The sequence below is a fragment of the Sturnira hondurensis genome, unplaced genomic scaffold (genome assembly GCF_014824575.4).
Source record: "Sturnira hondurensis isolate 20B ecotype Veracruz unplaced genomic scaffold, ASM1482457v3 Scaffold0021143, whole genome shotgun sequence".
NCBI lineage: Eukaryota > Metazoa > Chordata > Mammalia > Chiroptera > Phyllostomidae > Sturnira > Sturnira hondurensis.
In genome coordinates this window covers 15,588,630-15,603,816 of record NW_028093774.1, presented here as the reverse complement: position 1 = coordinate 15,603,816, position 15,187 = coordinate 15,588,630, and the positions used below count along the sequence as shown (strand labels likewise).

General features: G+C 40.0%; 1 protein-coding gene across 3 annotated transcripts in view; it reads left to right on the top strand.

Annotated features, from left to right (window-relative positions):
• The window catches only part of TSHR (thyroid stimulating hormone receptor), a 96,292-nt gene that overhangs the window by 44,080 nt on the left and 37,025 nt on the right, over window positions 1-15,187 (top strand). For 2 of the 3 annotated variants that reach the window (XM_037031479.1, XM_037031478.1), the window contains 3 exons: window positions 1,788-1,862; window positions 9,669-9,743; window positions 12,623-12,697. In XM_037031479.1, coding sequence (XP_036887374.1) covers window positions 1,788-1,862; window positions 9,669-9,743; window positions 12,623-12,697 — 225 coding nt within the window. The remainder of the gene's footprint in view (window positions 1-1,787; window positions 1,863-9,668; window positions 9,744-12,622; window positions 12,698-15,187) is intronic. The other variant, XM_037031480.1, reaches the window with a different exon arrangement.

The following is a 15,187-nucleotide window of genomic DNA, read 5'->3' as shown; positions in this document are numbered from 1 at the left end:
TGTCCTATCCAGAAAAATGATCTTCATATATAATGCATACAAATATTTTATGCACAAGATGTTTATTTGATTTTGCTATATGTCTATTCCCTAATGCCTAAATGATTTTTAAACCTAAAATAAATTTAAATTAATTTGCTCTTGAAAATTTAATAATTCTTGATGTATTTTAGTATATCTTGGAATGTGGCAAAATCTTACCTAAAAGTCTCTCCCATAAACAGATTTCTCTATCTATGTATAATCAATCTATCTTAATTACTCACTTTTTACCACTAGTACAAACGCTTATATTTTTCCATAAGTGTAGTCAATGACTTCAGATTTCATTATTATCTAATACAACTAACTCCTAAAGGAGCATCTCTAGCCCTGACCTGCACTTACGGTTTAGGCCTGCTTTACCAACTTCCCTCCAAACATCATCGCCTTGATGTCCCACAGCCAGGACAAACTCAGCATATTCAAAATAAACTCATCACCTTCCCCCTTCCCTAGTCCTTTTAACAGCACCAGTGTTTAGTGGCCTGCAAGCTGAAAACCTCAAATTCCCCTCAGCTCTTCCTCTTCCCTCATCTCCCTGTCCAATGACCTATTTTGTGTCTCCAATTGTCTATATTCATGCATTTGCTTGACAAATGTTTATTGAGCCCTACTTTAGGGCAAAGTAGGATCATTTGGGAAGCTTTATAAAATATAAGTGTTTGCCCCATCCCTCATAAACACTGACTTCATTATCCTGGACCAAGTCTTGGACTTCTTTTTGTTTTAAAAGCCTTCCCAGTAGTTCAATTGTATGGCCAGGGTTGAGAATCTCCACTGTGTCTACAGGTGGACACCATTTGTTAATCGTTAATTTTCCCAAATGTCATAGACATTCCTCTCAATAAAAATCCCATCATTGAACTTGGCTGCATTAGTCATCCCCGTTACAAGATGAAATTGGAGGAAACTATTTGAAATGTCATTCCTTATGTAGTCTCATAGTTAGAGGTTTCTTTCTTTCCCTTTTTTTACTACGTAAAATTTTGTTATCTTTTTACTTAAAAGTTCAGAACAAACCTTAATTTTTTTAGCATCATCCAAATCAAGAATAAAATTGCTAAGATACAATGTAGTTATCATTCCATGGAATGTTCCACTAGAGCATTATGGATTTCTCTTCATCTTCTCTGAAACTACATCTTTAATTCCACATTATTAGATATCCATTAAAAATGCCTCATTCATTCTTGACTTCTTTTGTAATATCTTTCACTTTCTGCTCTTTTGCATAACTTACCTATTCATTCATTTAATCATTCATTCACTTGACACATTTATTAGGAATCTGCTACATGTCAAACACTGCGAAAGGGATTTGAGATTCACTGGCTACCAGAAACAAACATAGTTCACCATTTCAGAGAATTTGGGGTGTAATGAGACAACACAAGTCAAACTCACCCAAACAGTTGCCAAGTTGCACTAGGGAAAGAATTTCATGCTGCCCTGAGGATATATTATGAGAAATTTGACCTACTCAGGAAATTTAGGGAAAGCTTCTGAAGGAAGTAGCAATTAAATGAATCCTGAAGGATGAATAGATTTCATTTATTGAGAAACTTTCACGTCTCACCAGATCTAAAAAAATAGTAACTAGTTTTAACATCATTCAGAAGGAACCATGAATATTATATATGTTTTATGATCTAGGGAGCCCCTGACAAAGAAGTTACATCAAAATAGTGTGTTTGGAGTTCACAACCCTAATTTTTTATTTTGTCTTATGTTTTTGTGATGTTTAGCTACTTATCAATAGATGCAACTCTGCAGCGGCTGGAATCACATTCCTTCTACAATTTGAGCAAAATGACGCATATGTAAGTACAATGAAAAATGCAGCATAAGCCCTAACCGGTGTGGCTCCATGGGTTATGCATTGTCTGCGAACTGAAAGGTCACTGGTTCAATTCCCAGTCAGGGCACATGCCTAGGTTACAGGCCAGGTCTCCTGTTGGGGAGCATGTGAGAGGCAACTGATGTCTCCTTCTCTTTCTCCATCCCTTCCTCTCTCTCTAATAAATAAATAAATAAAATATTTTTTAAAAAGAGAAAGAAAAATGCAGCATAGACCCAAACCACCGCCATTCTTGATTGATAATTTGGGGGTTCCAGATGGCAATCATAATCCATCTGTGGCTAATGGGAAGACCGTATGGGGAGGTCCTTAGATTACATGATGATGGAGAAAGGCCCAGCTGAGCCCTGCCTTCTAGCAGCCCCCAGACACGGAGCCCTCCAGATCAATCCAGACACCAGCTAAATACCAGCCAGTGGTCCCAGTGGATCCCACATGGAGCAACAGAATCACCGAGTTTAGCACTGGCTGAAATCCTAATCTACAAAATTAAGCTATAATAAAATGATTGTTATTTTACCACTTTGTTTAGGGTAATTTGATAGCCAAAAGAAGTGGCCATTATGCTGATATATCAGTTAAGGATGATTAAAAGACATTGAGGATTTGCAAGAGAAAACTACAACATTTACAGGTTTCTTATTGAGGCTCCTAAGTAGACATAAACCAGTTATCCGGGTTTTAAACTTCAGCCAGGGTACTATTTGGACCCTAAAGTGTACATCGGATAAAGATTTATACCTGTAAAGTGAAACACTGGTGGCCACTTCCATCTATTTCATCTCCTCTCTAAAGAAGCCAATAGAATATAAGTGATTGCTGTTGTTGCTCCGATTAATAATAATTCCCAATCACTGAATGCCTTTCATGGGCAAGGGCTGTGCTAAGAGTGCTTCACACATACTGCCCCACTTAATCTCACTCAGCCCCAGTTTCTACTATGTAAAATGAAGATGGTAACACTCGGCCGACAGCTCCTGTCCAAGTTTACTCGGCCAAGAAATTAGTCAGAATTTGAAACCAAGAGTGTCTGCCTTCAAAACCATTGTAAAACCATAACATCTCTTTAATGAAAAGCAGACATAATTAAATAAAATGCTGCCTTCAGAAGGATGTTTTTACTTGTATAGGGATGTTTTTTTAAATCACAAGTAAATAGAAATTCTACAGCTAGGTACATAAAATGTGTGGTTTTTAGCAAATAGTGTAATAAAACTTAATTTTCTCAATTCATTAAATTGAATCAAGTGGATTTATTGGAGGTCTCAGAGAACCGGTCTTAGTCCTGATCATTACATAATTATGAAAGGAACAATATGTATCTTCCCAGCGATTCAAAAAAACCACATTTACAAAGTTCCATTTCCAGTGGAAAATCTTCTGATAAACTTACATTTTCCTCAGTCTGCTTCAAAGATCTCAACATTAATAAAGAATTTAATAGACAGAAAACTGTACTTGAAAAATAATTAAATTTAAAAAATGGAAAAGAAAAAGAAATAAAGAATTTGAGTTAACATCTATTATTTTAATTCCTCAACAGTTAGAAGATGCATCAAAATCATGACTATCACCCTTTGGCTATAGGTGATTTTTCCCCAGTCACATAATGGAATGTTAGTACTAAAATACTTCATTGATAATTATCAAAGTAGACTAATTAAGACTTCTTTCATTGAAAAGCCTTGATAATGTGGAGATGACTTATTCTGTGGATTTATAGACTATTACTAAAAAGTGCATGCTAGTTTAAAAATCAGGACTATAGAGGCTAAAGATCTCATATAACCAAGAACTTTGTCAGATGTTATACTTTTTGAGTAATTTCACATCTATAAATTTTCCTTAGTAAAATAAATGCTGGAGTAAGAAAAATTTACATAGAGAGCCATTTGTCTGAGTTAATTTATACTAGCAAAAATTTGGAAATGGCTCACATGCTTAGCTAAGTAGAATGGGTGAACACAAAGTACTGAGCAAGCACTAGAAGTCTGTCGTCCTAGACTATTTGATCCCAGAGGAAATGCTTTTGACATAATGCTATTTTTTAAAAAAGATAAACTTACAGAAAGGAAAAAAACCTGATTTTCTTTGAATCATGGAATTATGAGAGATTTCACATTTTTATAGTCAATTTAAATAAATTTTTCTAAAAAATTAAAGTTTCCTTTCATATTCATTAATTTGAAATTAATACTTGAGGTTAAAAAGACCCAAGTGACTTATGATGATGTTATAGAAGTCTAACATAAAATGTTACTTTAAAATTAATTGACCTAATTCTGTTCCTAGTTTTCACCTTGGTACTATACAGCATTTGGAGTATTCAAAGTCACAGAATGATGGCTTTGCCAATATATGCACATCTTGTTTTTAAAGTAGTTAAATAATTAGTTTCCACTTCCCTAGATCTCCCAGAGCACGCAGTAAAGTTGTGCATAAAAGATGTCAAATAATTTTTTGTTTAATTTTAGTGAATCTCACCCCCCGCCACTCACCAGAGCAGACCTAGGAACAGTCAGAGTGGCCTCCCTCTGTCCTTTTTTTTTTTTTTTTTTTGGTACTATTGGAACTTAAAAGCAGACTAGAAAAATATTGAAAATCAAAATAAAGTAAAAGTTGAAAAGAAGCTGGGCACTGGCTGAGGCTAGGTTTTGGCTGACGTCTCCTTCAGTTTCTTGTTTTAAACAGCGTCATCTTACACATGAACACATTCATATTTCTTAAAAGTCCCGCTTCCAGGTCAGCTTCTCTGCTCCTCAGATACTTCATTCTCAGTCTGCCTCCTTGTCCTGCGCAAGTCTGAAGCTTCCTCATCTCCTTTGGCCCCACTGAACTTGGCAGGTGAAATGCCAGCTTGGCTTCACTATTGCCCTCAATTTGTTTCCCAGTTTGGCGTGCTTTTTGCTCATGGGCCAGGGAGGTTTAGGGTGTGGGCAAATAAATACCTCTAAGCCTGAGGATCACAGTCAAATGCCACGATCGAATGCCTGTTTAACTGAGGTGGGAAGGGGGCCACCAGACGATGGAAAGAAATCAGTCGTTGGAAAGTTTCTTGATTAGAGGGGTTTTAGGCCTCCCTTTTCCCTCTGTTGGCCCCCTGTCCCTCCAACCTGAGCACTCCCTCCTCTCACCTTGCTGATTTCCCATATTCTTGGGGTTTAGGCTGGGCTACTACGTGCCTGCCGTAACGCCAGTTGTTTTAAATAAGCCGATTTCTCTGTTCTTGGCTCTTATTGAGACTTAACAAATGTTCCTCAGGAAAAATTTTTTAAAAATCCAGAATCTAGACACATGACTAAAGTGAACCTAATGTATGCTAAGCTATTAATCTGCTGGTTTCTGAAAACACTGCACACCTGGGCACCCATGTTACACTTTTTGCTTAAAGGTCAACTTAATTTGAAATCTAATGAAGGGAAATTAAACAATGATGAGTATTTAAATTTTTTCTTAGTTCTGGTGGGTGATTTCCCATTACTTAAAAAAAAAGGCTAAATTTAAAGTTAGAAGTCCTAGATCAAGGCCCAGGGTTGCCTCTAGCTGTTTAACAGATCGGGCACCTCACCTTTGTAAACGTGTCTCCACTGTTGTGTTCGCAACATGGGGATGGTATCACCTCCTTCACTTAAGTCACTTCTGCCATTCTCTCACTGGCAGAACTGTCTTGAGTAATACAAAGTATATACCCACTCCCTTTCTTATCTTTTAACCTTCCAAAGCTGGGCTTTTCTAACCAACAAGCTTCACAATCTTCAGATACTTCCCTGACACAGTTAAATCACCCCACTCCACAGAAGAGCGGACTTGAAGAGTCGAACACACTATGTGGCCCGGCATATTTTTTAAAAATGGGTATAGAATCTCTGTTGCTTTGCTTTGTTTTTTAACTTCAGGATTTTTGCAGGCTTTTTATTACATTTTTTCTTCTTTTGAAAAAGATAAAAATAAAAAGTGAAAATCACACACTTTTCTACTCTCCAAACCTATCTCCCAGAGCTGGCCACTGTGAACAGTGTACTCTGTATGTTAAGAATTTTATCAGTGTTTATGATATTGGTTTCCGTAGGCTAATTACTATAAGAAATGGACAAACATAAAACCGTGGGACAGGCCTAAGGTAACCGGAGTTTATTTCTTGCTCCTGGGACAATACTGGGTGAAGGAGAAGGTCGGCAGGGCATCTCTCCCCAATGCACTCATGCAGGGATCCAGGCTGCTGACCCAGTGGCCCCTCCACCTTCAGTTTTTGTTCATACCTGCTAGGGAAGATATCTCCATTCCAGCCCACTGTACTCAATTACATGTAGGTTTCCTTTCCCTCCGTGCCCCCAACTTCCTGGCAGCAACACTACCCTCCTGTAGGCTTGGGCCATGATTGCTTAACTGAAAACTGTGATTCGCATTCAACTTCCCAGGCATGCTTGGAACTCACTCATGGACCCTCTCTCACCCTTCTATGAGCAGAGGTTCTACGGTACTTACTTCTACTCCTCCCTGCTTGCTTTCTTAGAAAAGCTTCTTCTACCAGCTACATTCACTTCTGACCTTGTCTCCATTTAATTAACTACTGGCAGTCAACACTCCCACCCCTTCCTTACTTCAGCAGATTTTTTAGTTTTTCTCTAGATTTACTGAGCTATAATTAACAATACAACATTGTGTAAGTTTAACCTACAAGGTGTTGATTTCATACACGTACATTATGCATAATGATCTCTGCTATAGTAATAACTAACACCTCCATCCCATCATGTAATTACCATTTCCTTTTTGTGAAAACATTTAAGATCTCTCTTAGCAACTTCCAAGTGCATAGTACAGCATTATTCACTATAGTCACCGTGCTGCATATTAGAGCCCTAGAATTTGTTAATCTCATAACGAGAGGTCAGTTCCCTTTGATTGATATTTCCCCGTCCCCAGTCCCCAGGCTCTTAACAGCCACTCTGCTTTCTGGTTCTCTGAGTTCAGCTTTTTAGATCCCACAGATAAGCGATAGCATACACAGTTTACCTTTCTCTCAGCATAGATTTTTTTAAAGTCACTTGTGAGCGGGTTTTGAGTGACTGCCTTCTTGCCTTGGAATGTGGTTTCCTTTCCCTGGTGTTTTCTTGCAGTATCTCTTATTTATCTTTCCTTTAATTCTTACATTTGCCCCAGAAACCCATCTTCTCTTTGTGTCTCCCCCACCCCCTCTCCTGCAGCCTCTCCCACCTCTTTCTTCCCTCACAGCAGCCATGAAGGCTGCAGCTCGTTTAATCAGCTGTAACCAACAGTACTGCCTCTTTCCCTTTCATTCCTTACCTCTAAAGCTGATTCATTTGGCTGCAGTTCATTTCATGGTAACATTCTCTCGGGTCACTCACTGAAGTCTGCTTATTAAACCACAGACTCTTACGGAACAATTTTCTAGACTACAAACCACATTCGAGACAGCTCCCTAAACTCTCCTAAATTATTTACATTTGATTGTCTCTGACAGCGCGGCTCAAACCCTCCTCCCCAGATGGAAAGCTCTGGAGGGAGTTTATTGCTCACCCTGCAGAGATGGTACCTCCTTGACAGTCTGTAGTCCCTCCGAGGGCAGGGCGGGACAGATGTGAGACTGTGCAGCTGGTGGCCACCCACCCCAGTTTACCCAGGAGAGAGGGATTCTCAGGAGAGAGGTTTTTAGTATCAAAACAGCAGAAAAATTTAAATGTAGTTTAAAGTGGGTCTTTCAATGCAGGGTCTTGGTTGGGTAAAGATCGTGATATGATAAGATGAGTGGAAACAGGACAAAGGTTTTGAACTGAGGGTTCTCAGAGTTCTGGGATATAAACGATTGATGTTCTGTGAGGCTTGGTAGGTCTTTTAAAAAGAACCCATAGTGAACAATAAAGTTATTTATCTGGGAAAAAGTTATGGCAATGAAAACAATGGGCCAGTAAGGTCATATTAACATAGACAGTAAACTGAGGTAGATGGTTTCTGTTCTCAGAGTTAATTCCACCCTCTCTTTTCCAAGGTCAGTTTCATGCTCAACATCCTTAGTCAAATACAAACCTAGCATTTTGTTGTTGTTTTGCTTTTACATTTTGTGTGAACATCGCAGCCCAACCCAAGTTCTCGGTGTCTGCTCTAACTTTCCTTACACTCAGGAGAATAACAATAATAAACTAATTGTTTACAGAGCCCTCACTGTGTGCCAGGTCACACATCGAATTCCTTGTAGACATTATTCAATCTTCACAAGAGCCCTATGACGAAACAGGAGCTGTTATTGTCCCTATTTATGTATGAGGAAACTGTGGCTCAGAAGGTCAAGGAATTTGCCCCAAGTCACGTAGCCAGAGTGTCAGAGCTAAGAGTCAATCTCGGGTCCATCTGACTACTCAGCAATGCCAAGGAGCAAACTGCCGATGCGCGCCACATGGATGAACCTCACAGGCGTTATGCCGAAGGAAAGAAGCCAGACACAGAAGACTACATATCTGGGATTCCATTTATATGAAATGCCCAGATAAGACAAATTTATAGAGAAAGAAAGCAGATTCGTGGTTTTTAAGCATGGCAAAGGGGGTGGGAATTAGCTGCAAATGAACACATGGTCACTTTTGTCATTGACAGAAAGGTTCTAAAACTGGATTGTGGTGACGGTTGCACAATTCTATAAATATCCCAAAAATCTGCCCTGGCTGGTGGGCTCAGTGGATTGAGCGGTGGCCTAGGAACCAAAAGATCGCTGGCTTGATTCCTAGTCAGGGTACGTGCCTGGCTTGTGAGCCCAGTACCCCCACCTGAGCGCATGCAAGAGGGAACCAGGTGATGTTTCTCTCCCTTTCTTTCTCCTTCCCTCTCCTCTCTCTAAGGATAAATAAATAAAATCTTTTTAAAAAAACTTAAATTTGCCCAGAGTCGTTTAATTCTGTACCTGCCATGCATGAATTTGTGGAAATTCTCCTGCAGTATTCTAAGTCTTGTCATTGTCACTATCAGCAACTGAATTCAGGTCCCTTCAGGCATCAAGCCTTGGGTCCATCCCAAAGAGGAGAAGCCAGGGGCCTTCCTGGGCTCCTCCGTGCTCTTCCTGTAAGCTCGGGGGGCACCTTGAAACTCTTCTAACCAATCTATGCATGTTGACTACATTGAGTCTGACCAGCGAAAGCCTATTTCTAACAATCACTAGTTTCACTAATGCTAACTGTGCATTTTGATGAGCATGCAAACCCAGCTATGGAGATTACACACATGTGTACCACATGTGCTGAGGAGTCTTGAATTACTGGTGTAGGAAAGTAAACCCAAGGGAACTGTTGAGACTCACTACACCTACTACTTCTGAAATAGCAATGAACAGGGGCACCTCACTGCCCTCATCACCTTGCTGCCACCCATCGAAGCCACTCCAGCTCCCAGCCAGGGCCAGGATACTTGCTCCTGTCTGTAATGAAGGTTTCTGTCCTCCAGAAACCGCTGCAGAGGTGTTTCTTTCCTACTTATACCTCAAAGTAAGAAAAGGCTCTGGGACGAAGATGAAAAGAAAGGTTACCATAAAAGCAAATGGACCAAAACGAACTCAATGATGGGAGAGGGCTGAACAGCTACTACATCTCTGCAAAGAGCCCCAAGCACTGTGTTGGGACTGACTTCCGGCACGAAGAGTCTGTGGGGTGTCACGTCAATGTGTATTCTTCTCATGTTAAACCTGATTTGTGTTGTTTTATCTTTGCTAAGAACAGAAATGGATGTATTATGGTGAATGTGCTCTCTGTAACTTTTATAGAGAGATTCGGAATACCAGAAGCTTAACTTTCATAGACCCCGGTGCCCTAAAAGAGCTGCCTCTTCTCAAGTTCCTGTAAGTAGTAAGGCCACTCTAATACCACTTTTAACTTTTTTTTCTAGAGAATTATAATGTTATTGTCTACCAAGAATCTCCCTGGCATGATGTGGGCCAGGATCATTTTTCAGTGGGGTAAGACCTGGGGCAAATCACATCCTATGGCATACTCCTCCCCCATTCCCATCAGGCAAAGTATCAGGTGAAATAGTCCACATTTAAAAAAAAAACCTATTCAGCCCTGGCTGGTGTGGCTCAGTGGGTTTGGCATCATCCTGCAAACCAAAAATCATCCATCCCGGTCAGGACATAGGCCTGGCTTGGGGACCAGGCTCCGGGTTGGGGATTATGCTAAAGACAACTGATGGCTATTTCTCTTGCACATCGATGTTCTCTCCTTCTTTCTCCCTCCCTTCTGCTCTCTCTAAAAATAAATAAATTCTATGTAAAAATAAAAACCTATTCAACAGTTAGCATGTAGTGCTGGGACCAGAGACCTGCTCCAAGAGACATGAAGGAGAAAATGCAAACATTATATATGTGTGTATACATATATATACATACATGTTTTTAAATAGAGTATAACCAAACAAAATGAAGAACTCTGAGTGCCCACTGGTCAATTTTATCAGAAAAAGGGTTTGCAAATACATAAGAGTAGTTACTGCATAGCAAAAATTAAAAAGCCACAAGGGGTAAAATCCAATCTTTTGGAGGCTGTCGGGGCAAAAATGGAAGGGACAGCACTCACTGCTTAGCTTTGGTGACACCTTAAGTCTAATTCTATGAGAGCAGGAACCACACTGGTATTCTCTGTTACATCTTTCCTGACTAGCACAGAGTAGGTGCTCAACAAAAACGTGTGTGGTGGATGTACATGTGTGGCCTCGGGTCCTCTCGGCTCCAGCTGGAGGAGCGCCTCCCATCTTCCCACTTTCCTGCTCACATGCATTTTAAAAGGTAAAAACACAAAAATATTAGAAAGAAAAAAATAATAATCAACCTTAATCCCAATGCCCAGAAATAATCACTATTGACACAGTTCATTTACATCTAGGGATTTTACATAAAAGTATATAGCCGTGTATGTTTTATGAAATGTCTTTAAGGATGAATAGATGTTGTCCAGGAAAAGAAGGGGGTTGAGGTAGAAGACAAATACAGATGGATGGAAAAACATGATAAAGACACAAAGGTAGCCCCGGCCAGGTGGTTCAGTTGGCTGGGGCATCTTCCCATACACCAAAAGGTTGCAGGTTTGATCCCTGGTTCGGGCATGTACAGGAAGTAACCAATTAATGTTTCTCTCACATATCAATGTTTCTCTCTCTCTCTCTGTGTCCCTTGCCCTCTCTCTAAAACCAATAAAAACATATCCTTGGGTGAGGGCTTTTTAAAAAAGACACAAAGGTTGTATTTGGGGGTGGGGGTAGAACTAAGAATAGTTCAGTATTTAAGAGGTAGGATCAGGAGATGCTGGAAGACTAGAAAGGGATATTAATAGGCTATGTGACTGAAGGGGTATCTGGGGAGTGACAACAACTTATGGGATAAGGCAATCACTCCTGTATGGACTTTGTGTTTCAATCAATAAACAACTTTGACACAATGATCCCTGCTATGTGCAAGGCTCTATGGGAAACACATGGGATACTAAAATATTGTCCTTGCCTTCAAGAAGCTTACAGTCTAGCTGGGGAGGATACTATATATGAAACAGAAAAGTTCTTCCCATACAGGGGACTAATGGTAAGTGAACAATGAGAACTACATACAGTATTGGGGATACAGGTAGTTAGAGGAGATAGCAAAAAGGAGATGACTTGTCTAGATCTTTGAGTAGAGAGATCCTGATCCAAGTCCCTAATCTGGCATTTCAGCCCTTTCCTACACATTCCCCACTTGAATCTCAGGCCTGTTTCCCCTACTCTCCCATGCAAACCACTATTGCAATTGAACTAGTTTTTGTTCATGTCCCTCCTTTGTTCTCTGCAATGTTCTCTTTGCTTCTTCTGAGACCTCTGGCTCCTGCTTCCTCTTCAAATCCTCTGTCCTCTCTAGAAGGAGTCAGGTCAGAAGTCACCTTAGAACGTAAATCAGTGGAACTAGGGTTTTTTCTGCTGGAAGACTTTTGGTTAAAGCTTCCCTGGTAGTGTCTAGGTCTCATGCTACGCCATGCCAAACCTCTCCAAAAAAACAGCTGTTTCTACTACCTATAGTCTAATAGCTACCAACTCAATCTGGGAGGCATCCAGAACCTGAGAGTTTTTGTGTTTATGCTGTTAACATACATCTTTTATTTTTGACATTTTGTCCTGATGATACAAACTTTGGAAAGAAAATATATCTTTGCTTTTTTTCCTTGGCTGGACACAGTTTTTAAATGGGGCTGCTGCACGGTACTCCCGGTGACTACCAGGAGGAAACAGTCCCTGCAAAATAATGAGCTCAGTACAAAGTAGAGTTTGAAAGAGGAAGCTTGGCTTGGAGTTGGGTAGTTACGTTGTCTACCTGTCCCACTCCTGTATTCCATCCTCACAAGACCCACACATGGACACCCACAGTGTCTTCCAACTAAAACATGAAAATCACACACACATGCAGAAATCTGAACGCTGTTCCTTGGACTCTTACTTGGTTCAAACAATCCCCAGGTTCTTCTAAACAAAAAAGAAGTTCTGACACTGGTGGACTAGATTAGATTATTGTACCTTGAGGGAATATCATCTCATCCAAGGGTTAGGACTTGCCCGCGTCACTCAGGTATTTAGTGCAGCAGTTAGGATTTGCTTTCAGTCTGCCTTCAAAACCCATGCTTTCAGGTATTACATTATTCTACTTCCTATATGTTAATTTTCTTAGCTGATATCTATTTTTTTTCTTTTTTATTACTTTAGTGGCATTTTCAACACTGGGCTTAACATATTCCCTGACCTGACCAAAGTCTATTCCACTGATGTGTTCTTTATACTGTAAGTATGCACCTGTGCCAGGTTTGGCAATATTTTATTTGTCGCTGACAAGAAATAGTGTGCAGCCATCGGTGCTGGTTGAAGCCAAGTAGAACAATTGTTCAAGAAGGCAGCAGTGACCAGCTATGACAAATGCCCTGATGGCTGAGGCATGGCCACTGGGTTTAGTAATATGGGACACTGGTGATCATGACAAGGACAGCCCCAGGGGAGTGCTGTTGGTGAGGTCTGGTTAGAGTGTGCTAGAAGGAGAATCAGAGACAGTGATCGCAACAAACCCTTGAGAAGTTTTACTGCTACAAGGGAGCAGCAAATGTCTCAGTAGTTGGTGGATACTGGGTCAGGAGAAAAGGTTGGTTTTATTTTTTTTCCATTGTAGAAATTATGGCATGTTTGTTTACTGGGAGAAATGATTCAATAGAAGAAAATTTTGGTAATGATGATACTTGAACTTTTGCCTAGCTTTTAAATAATTTTAAACACTTTCCAGTGTGTTATCAAGGTTGCTCCTCTGAACCACCTTCTTAAGTCATAAAAAGTTATAATTTTTCCATTCTACAAATGAGAAAACTGAGGAATAGAAAACCTAAGTGATTTTTTTCTGAGCAGAGTCCCAAGGAGCAGTACCCTAGAGGTGCTCAAACTATTTCCTATGGCTTCTGACAGGCTATGCGCTCTTTACCAAAACCTGTGACATAGTGAGATGTCTTACCCAGCTGTACAGAAAGGAAAGGATGGGGCAGCAACTGCTGACTGGCCAAGCCTCCACAACCTCTGGTGCTAATTATGCACGTGCTTCCAGGGACACAGAGCACAACACCATCCCCTCCTGAGAACTTATACAAAATTAAGTGGATGCACCAAGACAAAGAAACACGAAAGATCAGACCAAAACTCTGGAAATAAAACTAAGTGACAAGGAGATAGCCAACCTATCAGAGGCAGAAACACTGGCAACTGGATGCTCACAGAAACTACTGAATTCAGTCACAACATGAGGGAAGAAACAATGGCTATACAAAGAGAAATAAAGGAAAATACAAGGAACCAACAGTGAAGGGAAGGAAACTCAAATCAATGAGTTGGGGAAAAAAGGAAAAAATAAACATCCAACTGGAACAGAATAAAGGAACAAGAACTTAAAAAATGAGGAGAGGCTGAGGAACCTCTAGGATAGCTTTCAATGTTCCAACATCTAAATCATAGGAGTGCCAAAAGAAGAAAAGGAAGAATAAGAAATTGAAAACTTATTTGAACAAATAATCCAGGAAAACTTCTCTAGTCTGGTGAAGGAAACAGACATGCAAGTCCAGGATGTTCAGAAAGTCCCAAAGAAGTTGGACCCAAGAATCAACACACCAAGACACATCAACATTACATTACCCAAGATTAAAGATAAGGAGAGAATCTTAAAAGCAGCAAGAGAAAAGGAGACAGTTACCTACAAAGGACTTCCCATAAGGCTATTAGCTGGTTTCTCAAAAAAAATCTTACAAGCAAGAAGGGGCTGGAAAGAAGTATTCAAAGTCATGAAAGGCAAGGACTTACATCCAGGATTACTCTATCCAGCAAAGCTATAATTTAGAGTGTACGGACAGATAAAGTTCTCCCCAGATAAGGTCAAGTTAAAGGAGTTCATCATCACCAAGCCTTTATTATATGAAACGTTAAAAGGACTTACCTAAGGAAAAGAAGATAAAAAACTATGAACAGTAAAATGACAACAAATTCACATCTACAACTGAAACTAAAGAACAAAAACAAATACTAAGCAAACAACTAGAACAGGAACAGAATCACAGAAGTAGAGATCACATAGAGGGTTATCAGTGAGGAGGGGGTGGGGGAAAAGGGGGAAAAAGGTACAGAAAATAAGAAGCATAATTGGTAGGCACAAAATAGACAGGGGGACGTTAAGAATAGTACAGGAAATAGAGAAGCCAAAGAATGTATATATATAACCCGTGGATATAAACTAAGGTATAGGGATGCAGGGAGGAGGGGGATAAAGGGGAGAAAAAAATGGGACAACTGTAATAGCATAATCAATAAAATATACTTTAAAAATTAAGTATATATAAAAATGTGAAAGGATGTATACAAAGAGAGTTACAGGTTGAGTTTGACCTACAGAGTCAGCAGAATGTGGGGTGATAGGATCCAAACTGTTGGGATTTTGCTAGGAAAAATTGACCATGCTTCTTTGCTGCAGAAGAGCTCAGTTCAAACACAGACAGCCTTTCAGCAACTAGACTGGCACAGAAACATTCTCTGGGAACACTCTCCTATGCAGTGTTTTCCAAGTGGAGAACATTTACTCATGAAATGAAACCCATCGATCTCATTCTACTGACTCTTTTTAGAGGTGCCATATACTTAGAAAACTCTAGATGATACAGACAACGTATTTGTCACAGATTCAGAAGAAGTCTCGGAGACCCACCTGCTCCCCTTGCAGATAAGAACTGAGTCAGGGACTCCAGCCAAATC